Source organism: Hydra viridissima, unplaced genomic scaffold, assembly GCF_058129835.1.
Source record: "Hydra viridissima isolate aposymbiotic clone 2 unplaced genomic scaffold, HvirCarnegie_v1 scaffold_7, whole genome shotgun sequence".
NCBI classification, from domain to species: Eukaryota; Metazoa; Cnidaria; class Hydrozoa; order Anthoathecata; family Hydridae; genus Hydra; species Hydra viridissima.
The window spans coordinates 17445659-17472709 of NW_028324306.1; the positions used below are offsets into that span (position 1 = coordinate 17445659).

Below are 27051 nucleotides of genomic sequence, written 5' to 3' on the forward strand. Positions count from 1 at the left end.
TTTATTATTGGAACTTACTGCTTTTATTTATTTACTAAAAGCCAAGAAAACATTATGCTGAAAATGCAGTTCATAAATTAATTTGATTTTTTTTTTTTTTAAATTAGTATTGTTAATCCTTTTGCACTTGGAAACAGATTTTTTAGATACATTTTTGATAAATGTTTACATTAACTACCATGTCAAAATAGATTACTATAAATAAGTAATTCGATTTTCAGTTTTGATGTAGTGTTTTTTTCTTCTTAAAGATTTATGATTGACGCATTTATACGATAAAAAAAAAAAACCCAATTACCTTTTATTGTAATTTTTTGTCAGTTAAAATGATATAAAGATATGCAATGAGTTCAATTTTTTTTTTAATTTTCTCTATTTTATGCCTAATAATTTTTTGTACGTAACTTAGGGGATCTTTTTAAACGCAGGAGGGAGGGGGGCGTGAATATTGTAGATTTGCGCATTTGTCAAATATCGTTTTAAAGAGAATTTCCTTTTTTAAAGAAACTTGTATCAAAGGGATACCAAAAAATTAATAACTCATGTATAAGTTACGTTCGATTTATATTAATCTTATTAACTAAAGTTCATGTTATAAAAAATATTACAAGAATTTAGCTTTTATTTTGTCAATTTAAAGCTTGACGAAGTGTTATTACTTTGTGTCAATAACTAAAAACGTATTGTTTTAAACTTAGCAATTTCGAGGAAAATGGTTCTGCCTTACGCTGATATGACCATGTCAGTTGTAAATTACTCAATGTTAAATAATTGGTAAATTATTTTAGCTCCGCATACTTACTATATTAATTTTGCAGATGGTTAAATTTTTTCAATTTAAAGGCGTTTTTCTAATTGGGTATAAGTTAAGATTTCGCAACATTAAATTGTGGAAAACAGCCACTATAAATTAAGTAACAGACTGACCATAACCCCTATTACAGATTGCTTTTTGCTAGTTTTGTATAATCGCTGCAAAACCTTGGAGATAAAATGGAGGTTTATTTTCTCAACATAATGGCCCAAACCTTATGATACAGCTTCGAAAACCTACAATACTTGAAAGTATTCTTGTATGACAAAAACCTATATAGAAACTGTTGAGTCTTGACAAAATAGTAAGTTATGGAAATACTTATCAAAATTCTTTCAAAAACTTTAATTCTGTATTTTGATGGTCATTTTAAAATTGGTGACAGAAGTTTCATCAAAGCAGTCAAACACATTGCTAATTTATTTTTACGGACTTATCATTGCAGCAGATTTATTTCAAATTTTGCAACTCACGAGACAAACTTAAAGAAAAATTGTTAAAATTAAATATTAGTAGGCGAATGTTGCTAATCTAACAGCTATTCAAACGAGACCAACGCGTCATAGAAAGTCATTTGACGTTGCGTACATTGAACAACCCTAACAATGTTGAGGAGGTGGTTCGTTATGATAATTTGAACGCAGATAGCTTCTTTCGTTCACAACTTCATTTACAAACTCAAAAAAGTTAAAAAATTGTTTCAGAAAGATACAGTTAACATCCAACAAAGAATCGAATTTCAACAGGTGGAATGTGTTAACAGAGTTTCTTATACTTCCAAAATATAAAAATAAGAAGAAGCGCTGAAGATTAAAAATGAAATGAAATTTTGCCGTTCGTTTGAAAAACTTATCAATCAAATAATTTAGACAATTAGCTTTAACTAAATTGCAAATTGATAGATTCGATACTAAATTGACTCAATTTGTTTATATTAAAATTTGTATAAAATTTAAGTACAAAAAAAGAAAGCTAATGCGAGAAAATCAAACCTTTGAGCAACAGGCAACCGCACATCCGAAGAAAAATGAAGATAATGTTAAAAATAATGCAGCTAAATAAGTTAGAAAAAGTCCTCTATAAGTAATTGAAAGTCCAAGTCGTTTGACACAATCTAAACCGTCCAAACAGTAAAACAAGATAAACGTTTTTTAAAGAAAAAAAACAGATAAAACTCTTGTATGTATGTATGTATGTATGTATGTATGTATGTATGTATGTATGTATGTATGTATGTATGTATGTATGTATGTATGTATGTATGTATGTATGTATGTATGTATGTATGTATGTATGTATGTATGTATGTATGTATGTATGTATGTATGTATGTATGTATGTATGTATGTATGTATGTATGTATGTATGTATGTATGTATGTATGTATGTATGTATGTATGTATGTATGTATGTATGTATGTATGTATGTATGTATGTATGTATGTATGTATGTATGTATGTATGTATGTATGTATGTATGTATGTATGTATGTATGTATGTATGTATGTATGTATGTATGTATGTATGTATGTATGTATGTATGTATGTATGTATGTATGTATGTATGTATGTATGTATGTATGTATGTATGTATGTATGTATGTATGTATGTATGTATGTATGTATGTATGTATGTATGTATGTATGTATGTATGTATGTATGTATGTATGTATGTATGTATGTATGTATGTATGTATGTATGTATGTATGTATGTATGTATGTATGTATGTATGTATGTATGTATGTATGTATGTATGTATGTATGTATGTATGTATGTATGTATGTATGTATGTATGTATGTATGTATGTATGTATGTATGTATGTATGTATGTATGTATGTATGTATGTATGTATGTATGTATGTATGTATGTATGTATGTATGTATGTATGTATGTATGTATGTATGTATGTATGTATGTATGTATGTATGTATGTATGTATGTATGTATGTATGTATGTATGTATGTATGTATGTATGTATGGATTCACATTTTACGATAAGCGCAACCATTTTATACTGACACAGCAGCTAAGCGCGTCCAAAAATTTAAGCGCATCCAGAAGTGGATCCGTATAAACTTATACCTTTTAAAATGCAAATAACGCATTTTAATGATGATATAACAACTGCTGAGGGTGGATCCGGTTAACTGTTTACACAGCTATTTTACTTACATTATGTTGTTCGGAAATTTGTCTTATCCGGATCCGGGTTTTTTTTTTTTTTTTTTTTTTTTCTAATTTTTCTTTTTTATCTTGTTATAGTTTTTTTTCAATTCTGATTTGTATTTTGATAGATTTACTCCAGATTTACAACTTACTTTAATTACAGAAGTTGCAGCTGTGTAAGTTACGTCATTACGCAACGTAAAAGCTTAAATGGTAAACCTTGCGAGTTTGTTCCAAAGAAACTCAAGACTGTTGAAGTATGTTAATCAAGCACGAAATTTTTGTTAATTTCTAATATTCTATAGTTTAAATCTTCATAATTTAAGAAAAATTTTCCTCCTAAGTTGCTCACAGAAGTAAGTGAACAACTAATCAGACAATGTGAGGCACTTTTATATCGTAAATCAGACAAATGTGACGCACTTTTATTGATATGGTAGTTGTTTTTTTAAGCTAATAAAATAAGTATCTAATATAGTGTACCATTTCTTTTCTCGTGGCCGAACTCCTGTAATTCAACATCGTACTATTCAATTTTAGGAAACTTAGAAACGTTCAATATAAAAATTTATACCATTTAGCCATCATAAAAAAAAAAATTTAGAAAATCTCTGAAAGATTTTATTTTGAAAATCTCCTATCGGTGCAAAAGGTTATCAGTTCTATGCTGTGCGAAATGCTGGCTATAATATATTGGTATAAATTTTTTACTGACTTGACTTTTGGTCTGTAATTTATTTATGGCACCATTGCCATATTACTGTAACATTATCGCAAGCTTAATGAATACGTAGTTTTGTTGCTCCTTTTCAATATTAATAATGCTTTTATAAATGTTCAAGTTAATAAAACAAAATCACATTTTCTGTTTTAAGTTGCAATTACTTATATTGCTTATAAAACGTTGGGATAGCGAAGAACATTCGGAACCTAACGATCATTTTTTGTTTTTTCTGAATTTGAATATTTAGTAACAAGTTTTATGTTTCTTAGTTCTTATCACCAAGTAAAAGAACGGTAGGGTAAAGATGAATTTTTTTTTAATATTTAAAAAGTAATCTTCTAGTTACTTTTACATTAAAATTGAAATGTTTAAGCAAAATAAGTTGTATCCTAATGGCTTGCCGACATTTATTGAACGTTTATTTAAATCTACTAAATAAGTTTCCTGCATATTCCCGAAGTATTGGGTAGATTCAAAAAAGAGAAAGAAACTAAGTTTATGTAACATTTTATTAAAGTAAATAAATAAATCATTAGGAATTGCAAAATATACTTTTTTAAATGAAGACAATTCAAAGACTTGTCTTTATTTAATTAAGTGTTTATTAACAGTCCGCTGCATTTAAAAACTAAGACGAAATACTAGAATTAATTCAAAAAGGTTTACAGAACTTCGGAAAGAAAGATTTCTTTAAATGTAAAATATTTAAATAAAATTAAAAATACACCAAACTAAGTGCAGGCTGTTGCGTTCTTAAACCGAACAAACCTGCACTTAGCTATGATTTTTTGAAAAATTTCTTTCCAAAGTTTTGTTTTATTTTCATTTTCAATTGGCGGTTTGATGATGAAAACAACCTCTTTGAGTTGATTAATTTTATTGTCGTCTAAAGGTTTAAATGCAGCACTTTTTTTGTTATAACAAGTCTGTGACATTTCTTCATTTGTAAAAAATATATTTAGCAATGCCAGTGCAAGTACATGTCTTGAAGATGCTTTTGAAACTTGCCCCAAAATCTCATCTTTTATTTTTTCTGGATAATCTTTTATATATTCATCAAGCAAACTGCTTGCAGCTACATTTTCACTAGTTTTTGTCAACTGTGAAATTAATCTAAATAAAAAAATCTGTTAAGTAAAGCTGTAATAAGGTAAGTTTCTCTCTCTCTCTGTCTCTCTCTTTTAAAGTTAATGCAAATTATTTTTTTTAAGTTTTTGTTTTTTAAAAAATGAAATCTAGGTTTTTTGATTTTTAAATCTAGTAATTTTTCAAGCCAAAATTTTTTTGTTTGAAAAATTGAAAAAATGTAAAAAGCAAATAATTTTTAGAATGCTCACACGTCAAGTTTTTTCTCAAGACTTGTTATTTTGTTGTTAGCCTCCTCCAACTTTTTGGTGGCATCCCCAAGTTTTTTTGTGACATCATCCATCTTTTGGGAGCAAAAGCACTTCTATAAAAACCAAAGTGATTTAATCTTTAAAAGTGTAAAAGAAAGAAGAACCGGTTGGAAAAATTGGTTTAAAATAACAATTGTATGAGTACATTTTATTTACCTCAGCAGCTGTGGTTGAGGACTTACAAAGAGAATTCTGTTTTGGTGTTTGTATGAAAGAAGATTGAAATAAAGGGGACAAAGGAAAAGTGAGGCTCTGTTCGTCAGGAGATTCCAACAGATCTGTAAATTTGTTGTTGCATAAAATTATACTGTATTGTATTTTAGTATTAGAAAAATTTTAAATTTAATTCAAATATAAGAATTGTGTTTTTTTACTTAATTATTTTACTAAATACCTGTGTTAATTGAGGAGAATAGTCTTTTGACAGGTGTTTTATGAATACCATTCATTCTAAAAGATGGAGATAGTAAAAGATGACTTCAATTTACTTTACAAGCACTATTATGTTGTTTTATGAAAATTACATTAAATGAAAAGTAATTACCAACCTTGAGTTTTTAGAAATTTTTATTGCAGCTTTTTTTTGCGAAGTAACTATGAGTGAAATTATTTCAAATTCATTGTAGCTTTTATACTATGACCAACTCGAAACTTCACGTGAATTTGTTTCTTACGGTGGTTTCCACATACAAGTTTAATACAAATGTAAAAGAAAAAAATCTCTCAGTTGTTTGCTAATTGTTCGTAGCTTTTTTTAAAAAACCATTAGTTTATCTTGTATATTATTTAAATACAGTTTTTTGAAGTACTACTTCAATTGTTTTATATAGCGTTATATATAATCCAAAATCTTGAAAGAATAGAAACCACATCAAGTTGCATGTAATTTTTGCGGTGTGGCCAAATTCGAAGATTCGAACAATAAAATTTATGTAGCAATAAAACTTATGTAGCAAGTTAATGCCATTGTAATCTCATCTTATAATTTTAAAGTGTACGTTTAATACGTGAAAATAATCCAAAATATCGAAATTATATAGCTGCGTATAAGAGTTTTAAAACGAATTTAATCAGATATTGTTTGCACGGTGCCTAGGCCTAAAGTAAAGATCGCCGTGGTAAACCCCCTATTCTCTATTCCCTGCTTCAAAAAAAATTGTGCCTAATAATTTTGTTTTCTTTAATTACGAAACAGCAAGTGGTTTAATATTTTTAAAATCGACCCTGTATCAGATTATTTTTTTCCTAATTAAATTGGGTTTAACTTTCAGCTCGCAACTTTACATATTTCCTAAAATATTCCTTGTCAAAACTTGGGCGTTTTGGAAAGCTGTTGAAAACCGCCAAAGTGGACTTCAACTATTTCAAATAAAATACTATTGTTAAATCATTGAGTTTTGGTTGAAAATTCTAAAAAAGACATTGAAGTATTAAAAAACCCAGAATCGCTAAGGTTTCTTCAGGACTGTGCCTATCCGTGTGATTAAGCTCTGATATAGTGAACGTTTTGTGCCTTGTCACTCTGTACCTAACTGTTCACGACTAAAGTTTTAAGCTGTGAAATCGCAGCTTAATTTCTAAAAATGTTTACTAGTCAATCGCAGAACTGTTATGTAGAAAGTATTGAGCACACGACTCAAAAAGTCTACAAATAAGTTAACCATTTTTGAAGATTACAGGTATTGTCACTTATTGACTTTCGGTTTTCGATATGTCCTGCTTCTTAAGTTTTCCTAACTATTTAAAGTAAATTGACCTACTCGACAGTTCTAAATTGCCTATTACGCTGGTCAACAGGAATTTTGAGTCAAAGTTTAGCATATCTGATTGTTATTTCTTCCACATTACAAACTTAAAAAAGAAAGTTCACACCCAAGTTTTTTTTATACCCTCCAAAGAATGTAATACTGAAACTTTTATTTCTTGATTATAAACTTGAAGTTTTTTTTACAAGAGTACTATTTAACACAAACAATTGTTGTAAAAAAAATAAATATATGTAAAAAAAGTTCAGAAATTTATGTTTTTTTTTTATTTTCCCTGTAATTGTATGGGCTTTCAAGTATTATCCTCCAAGTATAGTCTCCCACCTTGCTCTCAGTGTATTATACCTGATAATGACGTTCAATACATCTTGATAAAAATGTTTACTACTGTTCAACTACTTTTTAATCTCAAATAGTTAACTAAAGTAATACAAGTAAAACAGTTTGCTTTAAATCAAGAAGTGAATATTTATTAAGGGAAGAAGTTACAAAAATCGCATACTTTAAAAACAAGAAGCTGTTGCGAGAAACGCATCCTATAAAACAAGAAGCTTCTACAAATAGTTCGTTGCATTAATAAATAATGCAGCAAACACCATTTTTCCGAATAGACACCCATGCTATCTTTAAATTTTTCCATGCATGTAACATGCACTTAAGGTATTTTTTATGTATTGAAACGTTTCAGACATTAAAAACTTGCTTCATCAATACATGCTGAAGCGAAGAATCATCAATACATCCCATATCACTGCTCAAGTATTTTCATGTTTTAGTACTTTTTTTTGAATGTGTTGTACTACTGCAATGTATGGACATTCTGTTTATGAACAGTAAAAGTGAAATGTTATTTACTTTCCATCCCATTTTCCATCCTTAATAAAACACGCTTCTCCTTATTTAGTCATAAAAAGAAAGTAAGATGAAAAGATTGTCGTAAAGAATCAAAGTTTGTCAAGAAAATGGTTTTAGCTATTTTTTTGTAAAAAGAATCAGAAAATATTCATTAAAAGAAACACTTGAAAAGAAATAATTTTTCAGCTGATCACTGGTATTCTTAGGATATTACTTTTGGGATCTTAGTTCTAAGTGGCTAGTTAACTTTGATACTAAGGGGACATATTGAGTGTGCATCTGTACCTATCACCACTAATCAAATTTTAAAGTAGTCCATGGGAAGATGGAGCACTTTCCTATTCGAGATGTATTTTTACAAAAAACATTTGCATTAGGTCAAAATGAGAGGGATATGGATGGGGAACTTCCCTACCCCCATTGAGAAAACTCCTTTGCATTTAAAATTTTTTCAACTGTTACGTTATGCATCCGCCCTTTTATAAAAATTTTGTAGTTGTTCATGAATATTATTTTAAAAAAATCTTTTAACTTTTTCTATCTGATATTTTAAATATGCACAGGTATTAAGGAATTGGAGAACTGTGTAGAAGCCCAATTAACTAACTTAAAGCAGTTGCCACACACTCATAAAAAGGCTAATCAGTGAGTGGGTGGCAACTGATATAGCAACTAACTTTTCATCTCACTTAAATGACTATATTCATTTAAAAAAATAATAACACTGCATTTTGAAGGTGGTAACATCCCCCTCCGCCTTCCCATATCCTACAATTTAGAATGATGGAAAAATAAATTAAATGAATAAGATGAATATAAAAGTCTCATAACATCTATCTATGGATTAACTTCTCATTTCTACATAGCCAAAAGTCATGCAAGTTATTTGAAAGATTTAAAGAACGCGCTTGAGAATAATGAATGCATTATTCTTGGTAACTTTGCAGAGAATTTCATTTGAAAAGAATTTTAAGGATTTCCTTGTATCACAAAACCTTTACTTACATTCTTAGAGTATTTGTTTTTCAATAGAACCCATTTTATTAACAATATTGAGAGTCCATGATACCAATTTTAAGAATGATCCTAAAGAAGTTTAATCTTTGACAAAAGATATTTCCGAAGGTATTGGGAGTTGAGAGAAATTTTTTGAGTAGTTCTAACTCAAATGTTTGAGCGACTAGTACCAATATTAAAAATAGTGTGACATATAGTTTCTTTATTATAAAAGTTTAGTCGTTTTGATGTGAAATGATTCATGTTCGTAACATAATTATTCCTAAGTCATTTTCAAAGAAAATTGTTTAAATTCGTTATTCATTTCAGTTGGGATAGTAAATGAAATACTTGGTAAAGTTGATTTAAAAAAGTTTGAGCGAAAATAACTTTTATATTCCTATTTTTCGTTTTGAAACGGTTTTGAAACGGTTTTGAAACGCTCAATCGAATTTCGAATTTTGCTAAATTTAAAAACGTAATAATATTTGCTTATCGCTTGAAACTGGTTTGCAACGCGTTTCAAATCCGTTTCAAAACGGCTCGCAGTAAAAACATTCCACTGTTAAAGTAAAAAATATATTTTTGAGCAATTCATAAGTATCACAGAAAAATAAATTTTTTTAGATATGAAACTGGTTGATTGATAAATGAAACACCAAACGTGAAAAAAACGTCTTTTTCGTCGCTATCGAAGTGTTTTGTCACACCAAACCTTTTATTGGAGAGAAAATAGTTTTGTCTAAAATGTGTTTTTGTAACATTCATATTAACACGAAATATATATTGATAAAGTTAATCGAGAGTTGTTAAAAGTAGACAATATATAAGTAGAGTCCATAAATCCCCAACTTATTATCAACTAAATTTCAAACTGAAAATATCTACAAGTTTTCTAAGTCTTTTTAAATTTAAAGTAGAAAGCGCATTTTATTAATTACAGCTGCATTAATTTACTAAGTTTACACGTTTTTTTTTATAAGAAACATGTTTATAAGAAACTAGTACTAGAAATCCAAAAATTTTAAGAAACTTATTAGTACTGAGTTACTTTTCGATAATAACCTTATTTTGTTAAGAGGAATTTTCATAATTTTTCACCCAAATATCAAGATAACACGAAGTTAAAACAAATATTATCTACAATGGAGAACAACAATTCAACAAGTAATTAATTTTTACGCGCAATCGAAAAATTCGAAATTAAAGAAAAAAGAAAAAGTTTTGAAACCCTTAAGAAACTCTTATAAAACTTTTAGTGATAGAATTGAAAAAAAGTACCCTTAAAATAAGAAACTTGCTAGTACTAGCCCATTTGCTTGGTTTCTTATTAAAAAAAAACAACGTGTAACTTTATTGTATAAAGTTTTCTTTACAATCTAGTGGTGTGTAACCTTGTGATTTTAAACTTATTTCACTTTTTAAGTGAAATAAGTTTAAAAGAAATAGAGTAATCATATTATGTAAAACTTTCTTAAGTAAGATATTGTTCAATCTTACTGCAACCAAAACTCGGGACAATAAAAGATTTAGAATTAGCTGAAAGTTCTTTGTTTTTAAGTCACAAATTTCTATTTTCTTAAAATTTCTTAAATCTAGAAACAAATTTATGATGGTTTTACTCAGTTATGATCAAACTTTGTAACTACTTTTTGTTCATATGTAGTTATAAACAGACTCTTAAAAAAACAACTTTTTTTTTGCTTGCGAGTTTATTCCCACAAAATGTTACTTCATTAAAAGTTCCAATGCAGAAGTCACCTAATGCCTGCATAATTTATATAAAATCGATTTTTATTTATTTATAGATCTCTCTTACTCTGTATTGAATTTGAAAATTGTGCAAAATAGATTAATTTTTTTATTTTAAATGTTTTTTTGTTGCTTCTCCTCCGTAAATCGAGGAATTTATATCATTATCCCCTGGACAATCATACCCAATTTTTGAGGAATGAATTAATTCCTGGCCTCAATGTCCAAAGAGGGTTAATTTTCTTGGGGATAATTTCCCCCTCTATCCCAAGAAAATTAACTCCATTTTGGAATTTATGTCTAGGGTGTCAATATCATCGGCCATAGAAAAACATGAAAACTCGATTTTTGAATTTTGCGATAACTTGATGATATTTTGTTTTTAATATACAATTGTTCATTTTTTCATGATTTTTTGATAACAGAGAATAAACTAGAAAAAAGGAGAAAATACGTATACTGAATTTTACTAATTTTTTCACTTTTAGGACTGATTTTGATTGTTTATTATCTTTCGCCAATACTAACGATGGGGATATGTGGATCCTCTTCTGGCTGCCATTGAAAATTTACATCCGTATTTTTAATTCACATTTAAGAACATTTTTCCCTCAATCTTGGTATATTAACATTTCATAAAATCTAGATATTTTGTTATTTTAATTTAGGTTAAAACAAAAAAATATTTAAATAAAATAAAAAGTCCGCGCGCATTTACACTGCTGGGCACCATCAGCAAATAAATGTTATATTTTTTATCAAATACAATTTTCTAAATTTTATAGTAACATTTTTAAAACAACTATTTTGTAGTTTCTTTCTCATAACTATATTTTCTTAAATATGAGTGACTTGATGCAATTAACTGTAATTATGGTGCGACTAATTGTAACATGAAAAAAAGGAATGGAGCTCTCATGTGTGCCCGTCCTTGGCCTATACTAGCTGTTCTTTATAGGATTTTTTTCTCTTAATACCAAAGATTAACTAACTGTATTACTGATCTTTTTTTATGGAAATTTAATATTTAAAATGTAACATACTAACTTTATTACGAAAACTATATTTCATTTCTCCAAAAAACATGAACTTTAGAATAAATGGCTGAAAAACTTTATCTAGTGATATAACTCGGTGTTGTGATAGGTGAGAAATTTTCATTCAAAACACACTTAAATGATCTTATTCTCAAATTAAGCCAACGGAATGTTAGCATAAGATCGACTTAAAGTTAAATATAAAACGTTACTATTCATATAACACTCATTCCATTTACAATATGTTTGTCAAGTTTGGGGACATCTAAAACCGCATGCTTTTCTAAAACCGTTACATTTCAAAATAGGACAGTACGAATTTATGCACAATAATTTTCGTAATGACATCCTAAGTTTTTCCCTTTTTAACTTAAATCAGTTTTTAAATTGTCCATTTCTCTGGGAACAAATACACGATATCCTTCCAAACTTTTTTCAGAACTGCTTTAATAATATGACAACGAGTCGAGATAACCTAAGGTCAGTCACTTAACTATATTTTTTGGAATACCCTCCCAAACGTCCTAACAACAGGTTTTATCCGTAAGTCCAAGAATCTGTTTTTAAGGGACTTCACCATTTCTTCCTGAATAGTTCTGGTTAATATCATTCTTTAACCTCTATATATTTTTCTTTGTGAATATATTATTTATTTTACCTAAAAATTTTTAAATTAAAAATTCTGATTTAACTGTTACAATATAAATTTTGTGAAACTCTAATTTTATATTGTGATTAATTTATTTCTAATGATATTCTTGTATTTTATTAGTAAATCATTATTTGCTGTGAACTGAGTATTGTAACATTATTCTTTATAAGAATTTTTATTTTGTTTTATCCAAATTATCCGTTATTATCTAAATTACGATTTATTGCCATCTTTATCGTTGCTATCTAACTATTATATATTATCTATTTTATTATTATAATATATTATCTATTTATCATTATTGTTATAATCTAAATTTACGAATTATATAAAATGGGTTTCCAACGCGTTGCAAACGGGTTTAAAAACGCAATGCAAGCTATTTCATTCTTAAGATTAGAAAATTCGAAACGTGACATACTAAGCGTTTTAGAACCGTTTCAAAACGAAAAACAACAATATATATATAAAAAATTATTTTTTTTTCTTCTTTAATCGGTTTGTAACCCTATGAAATTGAATCTCCATTATTTTTAAATCAAAGACGAAAATATTACCCAGGTAAGATATTATACCATTATTGATTACAGGCATTAATTGAAAGATGTTTCACAAAAATAAGGAAACTTTAGAATTTCTGTAAGCTCATTTTGTTAAGAATATGTTCTTAATATATTGATAATTTCACGAATTCATTACAGTACAGTTTTGTTATTTTTAAGTTAGTTCACAACGAGTGAAGTTTTAGCGAAATTTGATAATTATGCTTTTTGGCTTTGCCACTCATCGAAGTAATTATTGACTTAATCACAACCGTATTCTTGATTTATTTATTTTTGGGCGAACCAATAAAGAAGCAGAAACATGTCATTTTAGCGGTGGTTTTTTAAAACGAACTTTACAAAACAAAATAAATCGTCATAGAGCATAAATAAATAGTTGCCCACATTCATTTTATACAGATTCATAAAAATAGTAAAAAGATAGAGTTGAGGAGTTTTTAGATATTTTAATTTATTATGTATTAATAATTTCTGTACGAAACTCGTTTTTAAAAATAACTATATTTACTTAACGATAATAGTTTCTGAACATATTTTCGAGATTTTAAAAAAATTTAAGATTTTTAAGAACTTATAATATCACTTTACTCTAATTTACAGCTAAACATGGCATCATTTGTACCCTTGTCAATAAAAAAACTGGAAGAAGAAATAGCTCATCTTAATGTATACGATTTGCCATTAAATCCATCAATGATAGTAGGCGAAGGCGCATCCGCAATCGTATACATTCACAATTTAAGAAAAAATACAGTTGCTGTGAAAGCGTTTAAGAGGCAAGTTTCGAAAAAAAAGATCATGGATATCGCTCATGTATTAAGAAAACTGGAAAATGATAACGTAGTAAAGTTCTGCGGTTTTAGTACAAAACCGTCAGCGCTACTCTTTGAATATTGCCGCGTTAATGTCGACGGGGAAAAAGTACACAACCTGTCATCACTTTTATCAATATTTAATGACAATACTTATTTCAACTTTAAAGAGAGATTAAACTATATATTCCAAGCCACCAAAGGATTGATTTATTTACACAACAATGGAGTTGTCCATCGTGACTTTAAACCGAGCAACTTACTTGTATCCGGAAGTTTAAATGAAATATCAGTTAAGGTAGCTGATTTTGATGGAATGTTGCTCCTAAAAGAAACTATAACTGCAACCGCAACTTCTTTTCCGACAAAAGGAATGACTTTATCGTATACTGCACCAGAAATCTGTTCTGGTTACGTAAAAACTCCATCGAAGAAAACCGATATATTTTCTTGGGCTATTTCTGCTTACGAAATTTTATCAGATCTGTCATCACCTTGGCAAAACGTACTTCCATCTTTAAAGGATCACTTACTAACTGAAGCTTTATGCAAAGGCATCAGACCAATATTGGATGATGTAAAAAATCTCTACCAAACAAAATCAATAGATGCAACAATTGCAATTTCATTTATTCATTCTGCATGGAGCGGAGAACCATCGGAACGACCTGAATTAGAAAAGGTAACTGAACAATATACTAATTATTAACGTAACATATGTCCGTAAAAGTAAATTTATTCCGAATAAAATGAAAATACATTTTTTAAATTTATTCTTAATAAAGTTAAAAAAAAAGTTTTTTTGTGCAAATTTTTTCGGTTTTAACTCCAAAGCAATATTTTATTTGCAGTTTATTGAATCCATGGAGAACACCTTGTCATCCAAGCAAAAGGAAGCTGTGATATTGGAAATTGAAAAACTGCAACCAAATTCTCAGGTAAAATAAGTTAAATCCAAAATTTCAAAACTTTTCTTATTACTAAAAACAATTTTGTGTTTTCAAAATTTTGAATTACTGTCATACATTTGAAAAACGTGTAACTATTTACTAAGACAATAGTGAGACTCCAAAAAACCTTTTTAAAAATTTCGTTCTTATTAGAACCAAGAATTGTTAATGTATGATGGAGTATCCAATGATGGAGTATCCAAGATGACATTAAATTGCAAGAATTCTTTTACAAGTGAAGAGGCTAAGAAAAACAAAATAACCTCATTTGAAGAATCAGAAATACATAATAAGAAACTTGACCTAGCAACTAGTTCCCAGGACAAGCTCCTTGAAAGTGTTTTTTTTAAAGATAATTTAATTGATAACTTTAACAAGGACAATGTTCTAGGGACTAGTTTGCAATCATGTAGTGAGCTCAAGAAGGTAAAGAAAAAAAAAAACTAACAACTTTTTAAATTTTCTTAAACTTTTTAAATTTATTAAACTATCAAATTTGCATTTTTATTTATTTATGATTTGTAAAGTTTTCACATTTTATACAGTTTTTAATGGTATATTGCTTATATCTTGCTAGAATATTGAATTTATGGACTTCACAGTTAATAAGTTTTCTTGTAAAATCAAAGAAACCCAACCTGAAGAAAATAGTATAGGGTTTAAAGAAAACTCACAATGGTTAAATGAACCTAATTCCCAGGGCCTTCTCCTTGAAAGTCTGGTTATGGGACAATGTTATCCCAATAACACAGAAAATCAAGAGAATGCCCAGGTTTTAAGGTTAAATTTGAACAACAAGGTATATACTAATAGTTTTTCTTTACATTTGTTGTGAAATTTTTCTTTTTACTCACATACTTTTACCAAACTATTTATCTGACAATAATCAACTAAAAAAAATTTTTATTGCAATTTTTATCAAAATCCTTATAGATTAAACTGAGTGAAACAGCTGAGAAACGAACACGCTCTAATGTTCAAAGAGGGATATCTTTTGAGGAGCAAGCTAAGATTTGGATTGCCAAAAAATCAGACAAACCAAATTTGACAAAATTGTTTATTAACAATGATATTGGTAATTCTCTTAATATTTTACAATTTTTCTTTCAAAAGAAAACATTCAAATTTCACAATATTTTAAAACTTGCTTAAAACATCAAACTCAAATACATCTAATAAAAAACAATTTGTTATTGCTAATCTTATTTTCTTGTGTTTTCCTTCATAGGATGGGGAGTTTTCACAACTGTGCCTATCAGTAAAGGAGAATTTATTGTGGAATATGATGGTGAATTTAAAAATATTTTCAACAGATTTGGATATATTTAGTTCAATAATTCTTTTGAATATTTTTTAAATAACATTTTTTAAATAAAAAATAAATTAGTTTTCTAATGAATTGTTTAATTTAAAATAATGGTTTTATAACTTTTACATTATTCAAATAATTCTAATAAAATAGGTGATCTGACAGAAAAAGAAGAAGGTTGTAACAGAGAGGAAAAGTATGATGAAGAAAAAGAAGGCTCTTACTTGTATTTTTTTAAGTACCAAGGAAAAGAACTCTGGTAATTAGTTCACATATTTAAAAAAAAAAATTTTTGTGAAACATGCATAATGAAAAGTTAACAAGAAATTGTTTAACTGTTTAGAAACTCACTAAAAAGTAATTGAAACAAGAACTAGAAATTATTCACTCATAAACTCACAACAGAGTTTATGAGTGGATAATTTCAAGTACTTATTTCTGATAAGTTCATCTGGAGTTGTAAAAACACACTAATAATTTCATCTAATAATTTATTAGTGTATTTTTAGAACTCTTTTGTTAACATCTAATAATTTTAATTATTATTCATAGTATTGATGCTACATTTAACAACCGATTAGGGAAACTAATAAACGATTCATCAACACCAAACTGTGCAATGAAGATAGTTGAAATTAACAGTGTTCCTCATTTGTGCCTTCAGGATCTGCATAATATAGAAAAAGGGAAAGAGCTCAGATACAACTATGGAGTCACAGGATTATGGTGGAGAGGAAAGGTATATTTGATACTTAAAAAATAGATAGCTTTTTTCGCTGACTGGGAAGCACACACAGCAAAAAATTTGGATAAAGCTGATTAAGATTTGATGAGTTATAATTATTTTTAGAAAGAATACAAAATACCCCTGGACATTGAAACAGTTTTAAAAAAGGTTCAGTTATTTGTTTATTTATCATTATATAGAAACTTAGTTGGTTGATATTTTATATAAAGCAAATTAGTTACCTAGCATGACTTCTTTTTTTTTCTTTACATCATCCAATATGAATATTTCATAGCTCTTTTAAAGTATTTAATTTACCTAATGAATAAATAAATGATTCGCTAATAATATTATTCCTAATTGTAAAAAAATTTTGATTTCAATTCTAGAAAATCTCTGAAGACAATGGAAGGGAAAAAAAAGAGGTTGGTTTTTTAGTTCACAAGTAATGATTAATTTTATGACTTCTAATAATTGAATGTAAATAAAGTTTTAATGAAAATCTACAATTTATGAGGAATTAAAACTAACTCTTTTTTACTGAAAATATTGTGATGTCATAAAATATTTTACTTTCAATCTAAATCAGCAAAAACTCAAAATCTTTTAAATAAGATATCTTTAAGATTATCTTCAATCTGCATTTGAATAAAACTAAAGTTTAATGCAGTTTTTTGATACTTCATTCAAAGAATTCACTTTGAACTCTAAAAAATCATTATTTTTTTAGATTGATTCAACAAACCTTTTTGATTTTGAAAATGAAGATGAAAGCAATGTAAATTTAATAGTTTTTCTTTTAAAAAATTATTTTATACATAAAATGTGAATGACTTTTCAGTTACAACAAAGGGAAGCTACTTCCATAATTAAACTGGCTAAAATCACACATTATTTAAAAATACTTGTTTATTTTATTAGTCTTTTCTTAAATATAATAACCAAAAATACTTAAAAAAAAGTTAACAAAAATTACATGCATCCTCACTTATACATATATCACTTTAGAATAAAAGCCCTTTGCCTGAGGAAGATGAAATCAGAAATGAAGTAAGTCTTACATTCAAGAATTCTAAATTTGAAAAAATCATAACATTAAATTATTGTCAAAATTTTACCAATATAAACTTATACTTTAAATAGATCATGGATGGGGATGATGATCATGCTAATGACAGTGGTTTTGAAAAAACATCTGAAGTAAATACTATTATTATTCTAGTTTTTTTGTGGATAAAAACTGTAAAAATTACTTTTTATTCTGTTTTAAATATTTATTAGAGCTTTTATTCCACTTTAAAGATGTAATAACCTTTTCACAGATCATAACAGATTTATCATCAGAGATATCAGAAGAGGTACAGATTATTTTAAAACTTTCTACAGTTAGAGTGCTCTAGCTTTCTTTCCAATATAAGTGTCTAATTTATTTAAGTGTACAATTTTTTGAGAATATTTCAACAAGTTACTAAGAGATCTCATTTATCCCTGTTTAGGATGATGATGATGAAGATTTTGAGCCTTTTTCTTGCAATGAAGAAGATGAAGAGGTATTTGTCACAAAAACAACTTTCTGTGGGAATGTTTGCACGTGCTATACTTTTAAGAGTCTACAATCATAACTGGTTTGTAGATCTAACCAATATCCAACAAATATTTTTCTTTACACAAAATAACTTTACTTTGTTCAGGAGATATGCGGTTCAAGCTTCAATGATGAAAGTGAAAATGATGATGATGAAAGTGAAAATGTTGAAGAAAAAGAAAATGATGATGATTTAGATTTGAATACTATTGATTTTGTAATAGAAAAAACTTTGAACGAAAACAAAAAACGTTTAGGGTTAGTATTGCCTGATAATATATCTTTTGATCAACACAAATCAGATAATGATACAACTGATGAACTAGAACATAAAAAAAGTGAAACTATTGGGTTACCGAATGTTGAGGAGGATTTACTTGAAAGTGAATTAGATAATGGTGCAGAGAATAATAAAGTTATTGATGATTCAGGTAAGAAAACATCATTGAAGTAGTATGTATCAAATTCAGCAAATGTATAAAAACATTAAATAAAATACTAAAAACAATTAATATTAAAATTTTTTAAATAACTAAAATATAAATATATACTGCTTTATTACTTATACTAAAAAATTCAATTATATACTGTTTTTACACATAAAATGCACTCGCTATTATTCAAATATCATGATTGGTAATTTATTTCTAGTCAGAAGTAAATCTATTTATATATTACAGGTAAGAAAAGGGAATCAGGTGGGCATCGCCAACATTACTGTCTGTTTTGTGAAAAATTGCACTGGATGCTACCTCGTCACTTAAAAAGAAAACATCAAGATGAAACAGAAGTCAAAGAATTTCTTCAATACCCCACCAAAAGTAAAGAAAGGAGAAACCTATTATCAGGCATAATGAGAAAAGGAGATTACAATGCTAACATCAAAGCTCTGAAAAACCATTCGAGTAACATCATTGTTGCTCGAAAAAGAATATCTGAAGACTTGTCAAATCACATTCCATGCCCTCATTGTTTTCTCTTTATGAAGCCAGCAAGTATAAGTAAGCATGTAAAAACGTGCTACTTGGGAGGGACATATAACAAAATTAAAAACTCTCTGAAAGCAGGGCGAGTTCTGTTAAGTACTGCATCTAGTGAAGGGCAATTTCAAGAGGTAAACCTATTAGTCACTAGCATTAATAAATATTAGGTTTCCTTTTAATGATAAGAATTTTTTTGAAATTTCTGCAATTTTATTTCTTTTATTGCTTATTGCAAAGTTATTACATTTTTAAAAAAATCTCACACCAAATATTAAATACCAATATAGAAATTTAACACAATATTTTATTACTTTTGCTTATTTCATTCGGAATGAATAAGCAAAATGTTTCAATATTAAATAACTTTCATAAACCTCTATAGAAGAAAAAAAATCTTCCTAACACTGATTGTGGTCAAGTCATTAAAGAAACTTGTTTTGTTGTTAGGTGCATGAAAACCTTCTGTCATCTATGAAACGTGATGAATTACACCTTATTATAAGGAATGACACAAATTTACTTTTATATGGTGCTGTTGAGCTTCAAAAGAAAGAAAAAAACAGATACCATGATGTTCGAGGTTCCCTTCGTTGCTTGGCAAAACTTTTGATTGAATTTAGAAAACAATCAAATAATTCCAATGCTAGAGCTGAAGATATGGTGTTGAGTGAAAACTTTGACAAAATAGTAAGTTCAGCAAAATTTTTAACAGGGTACAGAGGCCCAAGAGATATTGACAATCCTAATACTTTTTGCAAGTTTGGTTTTTCACTTCACAACCTAGTTTTAATTGTCCGTGCTGTGTCGCTAAAAGAAAATAATAGCATAAGGACAGAAAAGTGTAGAAATTTTTTAGAACTATATGAATCAGAGTGGCTCATACTTGCAAATAATGCAAGGGCAACCTATGAGTGTAAAAAGGCTAATGCACCTGAGAAACTTCCTCTTGAAGATGATGTTGTTATCTTTAGATCCTTTCTAGTCAATGAAATAGAAAAAATTTGTGAAAAATTTGTTGTTAAAGAATACAGATATTTACAAAAACTCACACTTGCACGCTTGATGAGTTTCAATGCACGACGAGGAGGGGAGGTTTCTAAACTAAAACTTTCAGATTGGGAAGGAGTAGAAGATGACAGATGGAAACGTCGAAATGATATTGACCAAATTGAAGATGAGGTAGTTTTTTTTAAATTACTTTTTATTTTAAAACTGTATGGGCTACCTGATGTGAAATTATTTAATTTTGGTTTAAACTAGTATAATCTGATAATCTAGGTAGAGCAGAAACTAGCATGTCGCCTTAAATTATGCTACGTTGAAGGAAAGAAAAAAAAGGGCAAATCTGCTTTAGTACCAATTCTATTTACAGATGAGTCAGTTTCAGCGATAAGACTGTTAGTTAAACATCGCACAGCTGCAAACATACTGAGCGACAACTTATATGTATTTGCAAGTGGCTTAAGCGATCTTTATTACCGGGGATGGGACACCTTACAAGCTTTAACAAAGACGATACCATTATTAAAGCAACCAAAACTAATCACACCTACAAGAACTCGTAAGCTCCTTGCAACTATGCTGCAGCTCCTAGACATGTCACAGGCTGAACTAACATGGCTTACAAACCATATGGGGCATACTCATAATGTTCATTTTGCATGGTACCGCAAAGAAGATAGTCATATAGAATTGACAAAAGTGGCAAAAATTTTAACAGCAGTAGATAAGGGAAATGTTATATCGTTAATAAAAACCAGAGTTTATAAAGAAATACATATATATTATAAGTAAGCCATCTTTACATGCATAAACTCAACTCCTAAAAAACGCCACGTATTTACATAAACCTTGTTCCTACTCGTCCGCATATAATTAAGCTCTACGGCTTCACATCCCGGAAACGTATCGGCTTTCGTCCCCTTGTCGACCGTGTAGTTCTTCGATTCTGGATATGTTCTTCCTTAGTTACAGGTATTTCAGGTATATCATGTATATCAGATCTATCACTATTGGAAAGATCGAGTTTCTCATTGTTGATGGGATCATCATGTATAGCGTCTCCATTATTCATAGGTGTGTTAGGTTCATTTAGGCGTTTGTTTATTTGATCACAGTGTGCTAATGTTCCGGAGGAGTTATTCCTCAAAATGATTGCAGTGTTAAGACCAGCCTGAGATATGAATGCAGCAAGTTCAGGTTTGGAATCTGGTTTTTGTCGATACCATAATGGTGTTCCACTTTCAAAACTCATAGTGAGAGGAGATCTTAGCTGTCTCCCCATCATCTCGGAAGGACTTCTTGATCTCCCTGCATGGGGTATTGTCCTATAGCTTAAAAGCATTCTGCTTAAATATCCACATAATGAACCTTTATCTGGTGAATACGCTTTTAACCCCATCTTTACAGTCTCTACCATTCTTTCAGCCGCTCCATTAGATTGAGGGTGGTATGGCGGGGTTTTATACGGCAAGCAACCTATTTTCTTTAGCCACTGCTGCAAGGTGGTATCATGAAATTCGGCAGCATTGTCAGAGACCAAAACTTCCGGAACTCCATTTCTCGAAAAGACATTTTGTAGTACTGCCTTCACTGTGGCAGCTTCACGGTTATTTACCTTAATTACTTCCGGCCATCCAGAAAAGGAGTCTACTAAAATTAAAAACAGTCCTATGCCCTGCATATGGGCATGATCCATATGTACTCTAGACCAAGGTTTACTTTCATTTGGCCATGTGTGTAATGTCCTCTCCTTCTTCACTTTTATTTCAGCACATTTTTCACAGCTTTTTACGTATTCTTCAACATCTTGACAGTAGCCAGGCCACCAGGCTTCCAACTTTAATCGACATCGCGTTTGCATTGTGCCACAATGTATGTCATCATGGACCGATTTGATGAACATCTTTCTCATCGTTCGAGGAGGTATAATGAGATCTCCATTACATATGATTCTTTTTTCGATAGTCAGTTTATTCCTAATAGATTTATAAGGTCTTTCTGTTACAGAGCATCTGCTCCAATTATTTTTGCTTATTCTGGTTTTGATGTCCATCAATACTCTATCATTTTCCGTTTCTTTCATTATTTGATCAAGGTTAACAATATCTGACTCGACTAAGTGTATAAATGTCCCTTGGTCCTTCTCTTCATCTTGTGATAGAAAAGACAATCTTGATAAGGCATCGGCATGAGGAATATTTTCTCCCTTCTTATAGTTTATTTCGTAATCGAATGCCATCATTTGTATGGCCCATCTTAAAATTCTAGCGGATGTGACTTTGGGCAGTTCTTTATTACCATCAAATATAAATTCTAGTGGCCTGTGATCGGATATTAGTTTGAATTTTCTACCCAACAAAAAATGCCTAGCCCTGTGAGTAGACCATACAATAGCCAAAGCTTCTCTTTCAATATTAGAATATCTTGTCTCAGCGTCTGATAAAGTTCGCGAGAGATACAATACAGGATGGCCATTTTGTGAAAGTATTCCAGATATAGCTTTTTCGCTGGCATCGGTGGTCAATTCCAGATCTTGGTTGATGTCATAAACCTTTACTACAGGCTCTTCGCTAAGGTTCCTTTTTAGCAATTCAAATGCATCTTGATGTTCCTTTTTCCATTCGAATATAACCCCTTTCTTTCTTAAATTGTTTAAAGGCATAATTTTTTCAGCATATTTTTGTATATGTCGGCCATAAAAGTTTACTAGTCCTATGAACGACTCAAGTTCCTTTTTATCCTTAGGAGGGTTTATTCCGAGTATTTTGCTGACTAGATTACGATCTGGGGTAACTCCCTTTTCTGACAGTTCGTATCCTAAGAATGAAAGACATTTCGCTTCATTCACTGATTTTCTTGTATTTATGCTCATTCCAGATTTCTTCAATTTGCTCAAAATCTTATTCAAATTCGATTTAAGTTCTTCAGCATTTTCCGCACCAACACATATATCATCCTGGAATATAATCATGTTAGGGATAAGATCACCTACAACAGATTCTATCGCTCTCTGAAAAATTGCACTTGCTGTTTTTATTCCAAAGGGTAAACATGTCCATCTTAATAGTCCGATAGGGGTATTAATTGTAGTTATTTCTTGTGCCTCTTTATCCAACTCAATTTGATGATAAGCTCCCTTTAGGTCGATTTTAGCGAAATATTTCATTCCCGCCATTTTATGGAATACTGTCTCAATATTGGGGACAGGATATGAGTCTGAGCATATTTTTTGATTAACCCCTATTTTATAGTCTGCGCATATACGTAAGTCTCCATCTGTTTTTCTTACAACCACAAGTGGTGATGCCCATTTGCTTCCACCAGGAGGGACCCTTTGGAGCAAACCTTGTTGTATCATCTCATTCAGTTTATCTATCACTAGTGGTTTAATGTGAATAGGGAGGGGTCGCGATTCGAAATAAGTTGGTTGTATGCCGTTTTTTAACAGAATATTAGCTCTTTAATTAATTAAACGCCCATGAACAATAGGGTCTATACTATTAATTAATTTTGTAACATTGATATTTAATACATCCATACCAATTAGGCCATGATTTTTATTACAATCTGCAACGATAATTCGTACTATATCCATTTTTGATTCAGTTTCCAAAGTTGCCTCAAATTCACCTAGGACTTTTATGATTGTACCATCAAACTGTTTCAGACGAAGATAGCATTTTTGTAGCTTCGGTCTAGATATAAGTTCCCAAAAATTCTTTGGAATGATTGTGACTTGACTCCCTGTGTCAACTTGCATCTTCATATTATAATCGTTTATTTTTACATTAATCTCTGAATTTGTACCATTCATGTTAATGGAGTATACAGTAGTATCATCGTTCTCTATTTCCTCTACTGTTTTTTCATACTTAGTGTTTGTTCTGCATACGTTTTTAAAATGGTTAAACTTTCCACATTTTGTGCAATTTTTTCCAAATGCTGGGCATTTCCTAGGTGGGTGGTGAAGGCCACAATATTTGCATTTAAATGTTTTTTCTTTGTTTTTATCAATATGATTAACTAAAGGTATGTCTATGTTGCTTCCAATGTTGTTTTGTATATTAAAACATGATATTTGCTCCAGTTGTCTGATAAAATCAATACATGCTCCTAATTTAGGCGAATCTCCACTTTGTAACATTTCTAGGGCTTTAATTCTCTGATCAGGAGACTGGAGGCCATCAATCAATCTCATTTGAACTAAATCATCTTCCGCACTTTGGCCATCTTTTCCCAATTTTTCGAAGTTGCAAAAGCGTGAAGCTTCGCGTAGTCTTTGTGCATATGCTACAATGTTTTCATTGTTTTGTTGTTTTGATGCTAAAAATCTAACTCTTTCAGCGATAATTAAACGTTTCTGAGGCCTCAAATGGGCCATAATAACAGTTTTAATATCATCGAATATCATATTTTCTAACTCTCTTGGATATACCATAAGGGAAATCTTTTTTACTGCTTCAATGCCTGCTTTTGCCAGAAATAAGTCTGTTATCTCGTAAGAATCGTTTATCTCATCTTTTAATTTCTTGGAACGTGCGGAGGCTGCAAAGCACCTAATCCATGCTTCCGCATTGTCTGGGTCATCTAAAGTCAACTCAGATCCTACTCGTAGCGCCATTGTTATATCGTTAATAAAAACCAGAATTTATAAAGAAATACATATATATTATAAGTAAGTCATCTTTACATGCATAAACTCAACTCCTAAAAAACGCCACGTATGTACATAAACCTTGTTCCTACTCGTCCGCATATAATTAAGCTCTACGGCTTCACAGGAAAGAATTTAAAAAACAAAAAAATAGACAATGTTTTAGATAATGACAAAAGTGATTATGAAGTTGAAGGTATCAATTCTGTAACAGTAGATAAACCAACTGAAGGTTAGTTATTTATAACGAATGAAGTTTTTAAACGAAAAAACTGAGATTATAACTACACTAGGATTTAACGAGTAACATTGAAATCAAACTATAATCAATGCATTAATCATTTTAAGAATTACAACACAGAATTTATACTAAAATCTTATATAGGAAACACTAATACTTAACCAGATTAACTAATTTTGAAAATAAATAAACTCAGTACCTGTATATGTAGCTGTGATTGCAAACTTTATTTCAGATGAAAGAACAAAGCAAACCAAAGAAATCAAACGTAAACAGAAAGAAAATTCTGATATTGCCATTGCAGATGATGAAAATGGTGTTTCTAGTAAAAGGGTAACAAAATATTAAATTACAGAGAAAATGACATACTAAAATATTAATTTTTGTACATTTTTCTTTATAGTATATATCAATATAAAAATATATATGTGCACACACACACACACACACACACACACACACACACACACACACACACACACATTTTTCAAAAAAGAAAAGAAAATTATTTACTAAATTTTATTTAGAAAAAAACATGGAGTAAGTGGTCAACAGAAGAAATGAAAGAATTGAAATTAGCATTCAAAGCATACTTTATTTCTAATAAAAGACCCCAGCATCACGATTTCTTGAATGTTTTAAGCAAATTTCCTCATCTTAAGTTGAGAGGATTAGAAAAAGTTAGGGATAAATTCAACAGTGAATTTAAGAAGATAAAGAATTCTAGGTAAAATTCTGTTTCCTCAATAAAATTTAATTCATATAACCTCCATATGTGATTTGAATGATTATATGATAATCATATATATATATATATAATGTTTAAAAAATAAGACATACTTTTCCTTTAGAAAAAGTAAAATTACAGAATATGAAGAAGCTGGAGCATAATTCTTTTAAATATTTACTAGATTTATTTTTTATATATTTTAACGTTTACATTTACTATTGCTGTAAAAATTTTATTTTAAAAACTTTTCTTTCGCCATCCTTAGCTAACCTTTCTATTTGATGACGCGCTACTGTATATTCACACCCCCTCCCGTCTTTTTTCCCTTTATTGCAAGATGAGAAAGATGGTTGTTGAAAATGAAAGAAAATCAATCAATATTAATTTTTGACCAACATAAAGTAGTCTTATTTATAGTTGAAAAATTTAAAAATCCCATCAAAATGATTATACTCGCCAATTTTTTAACGGAATTAGTTCTTTGACTTGAAACAAAGTTTGCAACGCAAATTGATATTTTACACAGAAACAAGAAAGAAAAAGTGGGGTTAAACTTTCAAAAAAAGGTATAAAAGTTCTCGAGAGAACAAAAAAAAAATAATAGTTGAGTAATTCCCATTTAACGACTTTGAGCTTTATTCTTACGGATTATGATGAAGGCAACAAGTCTTCATTTCGTTTTAATTTAGTTGCATGCTGTGATGTATTTCGCATTATCAATTATAACTCCAAGATGTTTCTTTTATGTTTTTCAATATTTTAAAGTCACAATTTTTTTTAAGGTCAATTAAACAAGAAAAAGAAAAACTAGTTTGTAAATAATAATTTTCGCACTTTCCTCGTTCTTTCTGTTTATATACAGTTTTCTCTCTTCTTTTATAATTAAAAAAAATGTTTGCTTTTAAAAACCTCCACTAATCGCATCCAGACGCGCTTAGCAGTAAAACTAAAAACCGCGGCATAAATCAACAACAATGATGAAGATGTGGATATGGTTTTCTCAGTATTCAGTATATAATATAATAGAAGCTTTCGAATCAGTATCGTGTAAAGTTGGATCCGCTTATACTAACTTTTCGATATATACAAATATTTGATTTCACTGTTTAAACGCTTCCGGGCAAATTTCAAATAAAGTCCTTAAAAATCCCTCATTCGAGTGTATTTAAGTATAATTATACATTTTAATTCAAGATTAGGGAAATTAAAACTCTTTTAGTGAACAAAAGAAAATTTTAAATTGGATCCGTTTGTAATGGATAAAGAGGTGGTCGCGCATAACGATATATGTTCCTATGTATGTATGTATGTATGTATGTATGTATGT

At 29.4% G+C, this 27051-nt stretch overlaps 3 protein-coding genes and 1 long non-coding RNA gene across 4 annotated transcripts in view; 1 reads left to right on the forward strand and 3 right to left on the reverse strand.

Annotated features, from left to right (window-relative positions):
- LOC149886416 (uncharacterized) overlaps nt 1–27051 on the reverse strand; it is a 204547-nt gene that overhangs the window by 107076 nt on the left and 70420 nt on the right. The gene's annotated exons all lie outside the window — the stretch shown is intronic.
- Nucleotides 4445–5559, reverse strand: LOC149886423 (uncharacterized). Its single transcript, XM_090094389.1, has 4 exons — nt 5505–5559; nt 5267–5388; nt 5051–5163; nt 4445–4826 (listed from the first exon to the last, which is right to left on the reverse strand). Exons 1-4 carry the CDS (start codon nt 5557–5559, stop codon nt 4445–4447), a joined length of 672 nt encoding a protein of 223 aa, XP_089950515.1.
- LOC145198987 (uncharacterized) lies at nt 13300–25988 on the forward strand. The gene is made up of 23 exons (XM_090094390.1): nt 13300–14225; nt 14395–14481; nt 14647–14937; nt 15071–15292; nt 15427–15568; nt 15722–15781; nt 15956–16061; nt 16355–16541; nt 16653–16697; nt 16919–16954; nt 17260–17307; nt 17538–17579; nt 17673–17729; nt 17852–17887; nt 18026–18079; nt 18221–18545; nt 18795–19228; nt 19545–20276; nt 20376–20834; nt 24886–24985; nt 25230–25327; nt 25522–25721; nt 25846–25988. Exons 1-23 carry the CDS (start codon nt 13338–13340, stop codon nt 25883–25885), a joined length of 4689 nt encoding a protein of 1562 aa, XP_089950516.1. The 5' UTR covers nt 13300–13337; the 3' UTR covers nt 25886–25988.
- LOC149886424 (uncharacterized) lies at nt 22316–24720 on the reverse strand. The gene has a single exon (XM_090092976.1). The coding sequence runs from the start codon at nt 24718–24720 to the stop codon at nt 23560–23562; it is 1161 nt and encodes a 386-aa protein (XP_089949102.1). The 3' UTR covers nt 22316–23559.

Bases quoted from the DNA above. Each gene is read 5' to 3' on its own strand.
- LOC149886423 (XM_090094389.1), bottom strand. From the start codon at position 5,559: ATGAATGGTATTCATAAAACACCTGTCAAAAGACTATTCTCCTCAATT. The intron at 5,389-5,504 runs GTATTTAGTAAA...ACAAATTTACAG, and splicing joins ATTCTCCTCAATTAACACAG to ATCTGTTGGAATCTCCTGAC. The intron at 5,164-5,266 runs GTAAATAAAATG...TGGTTTTTATAG, and splicing joins CCTCAACCACAGCTGCTGAG to AAGTGCTTTTGCTCCCAAAA.
- LOC145198987 (XM_090094390.1), top strand. From the start codon at position 13,338: ATGGCATCATTTGTACCCTTGTCAATAAAAAAACTGGAAGAAGAAATA. The intron at 18,546-18,794 runs GTAAGAAAACAT...TATATATTACAG, and splicing joins TAAAGTTATTGATGATTCAG to GTAAGAAAAGGGAATCAGGT. The intron at 25,722-25,845 runs GTAAAATTCTGT...CTTTTCCTTTAG, and splicing joins AAGAAGATAAAGAATTCTAG to AAAAAGTAAAATTACAGAAT.
- LOC149886424 (XM_090092976.1), bottom strand. From the start codon at position 24,720: ATGGCGCTACGAGTAGGATCTGAGTTGACTTTAGATGACCCAGACAAT.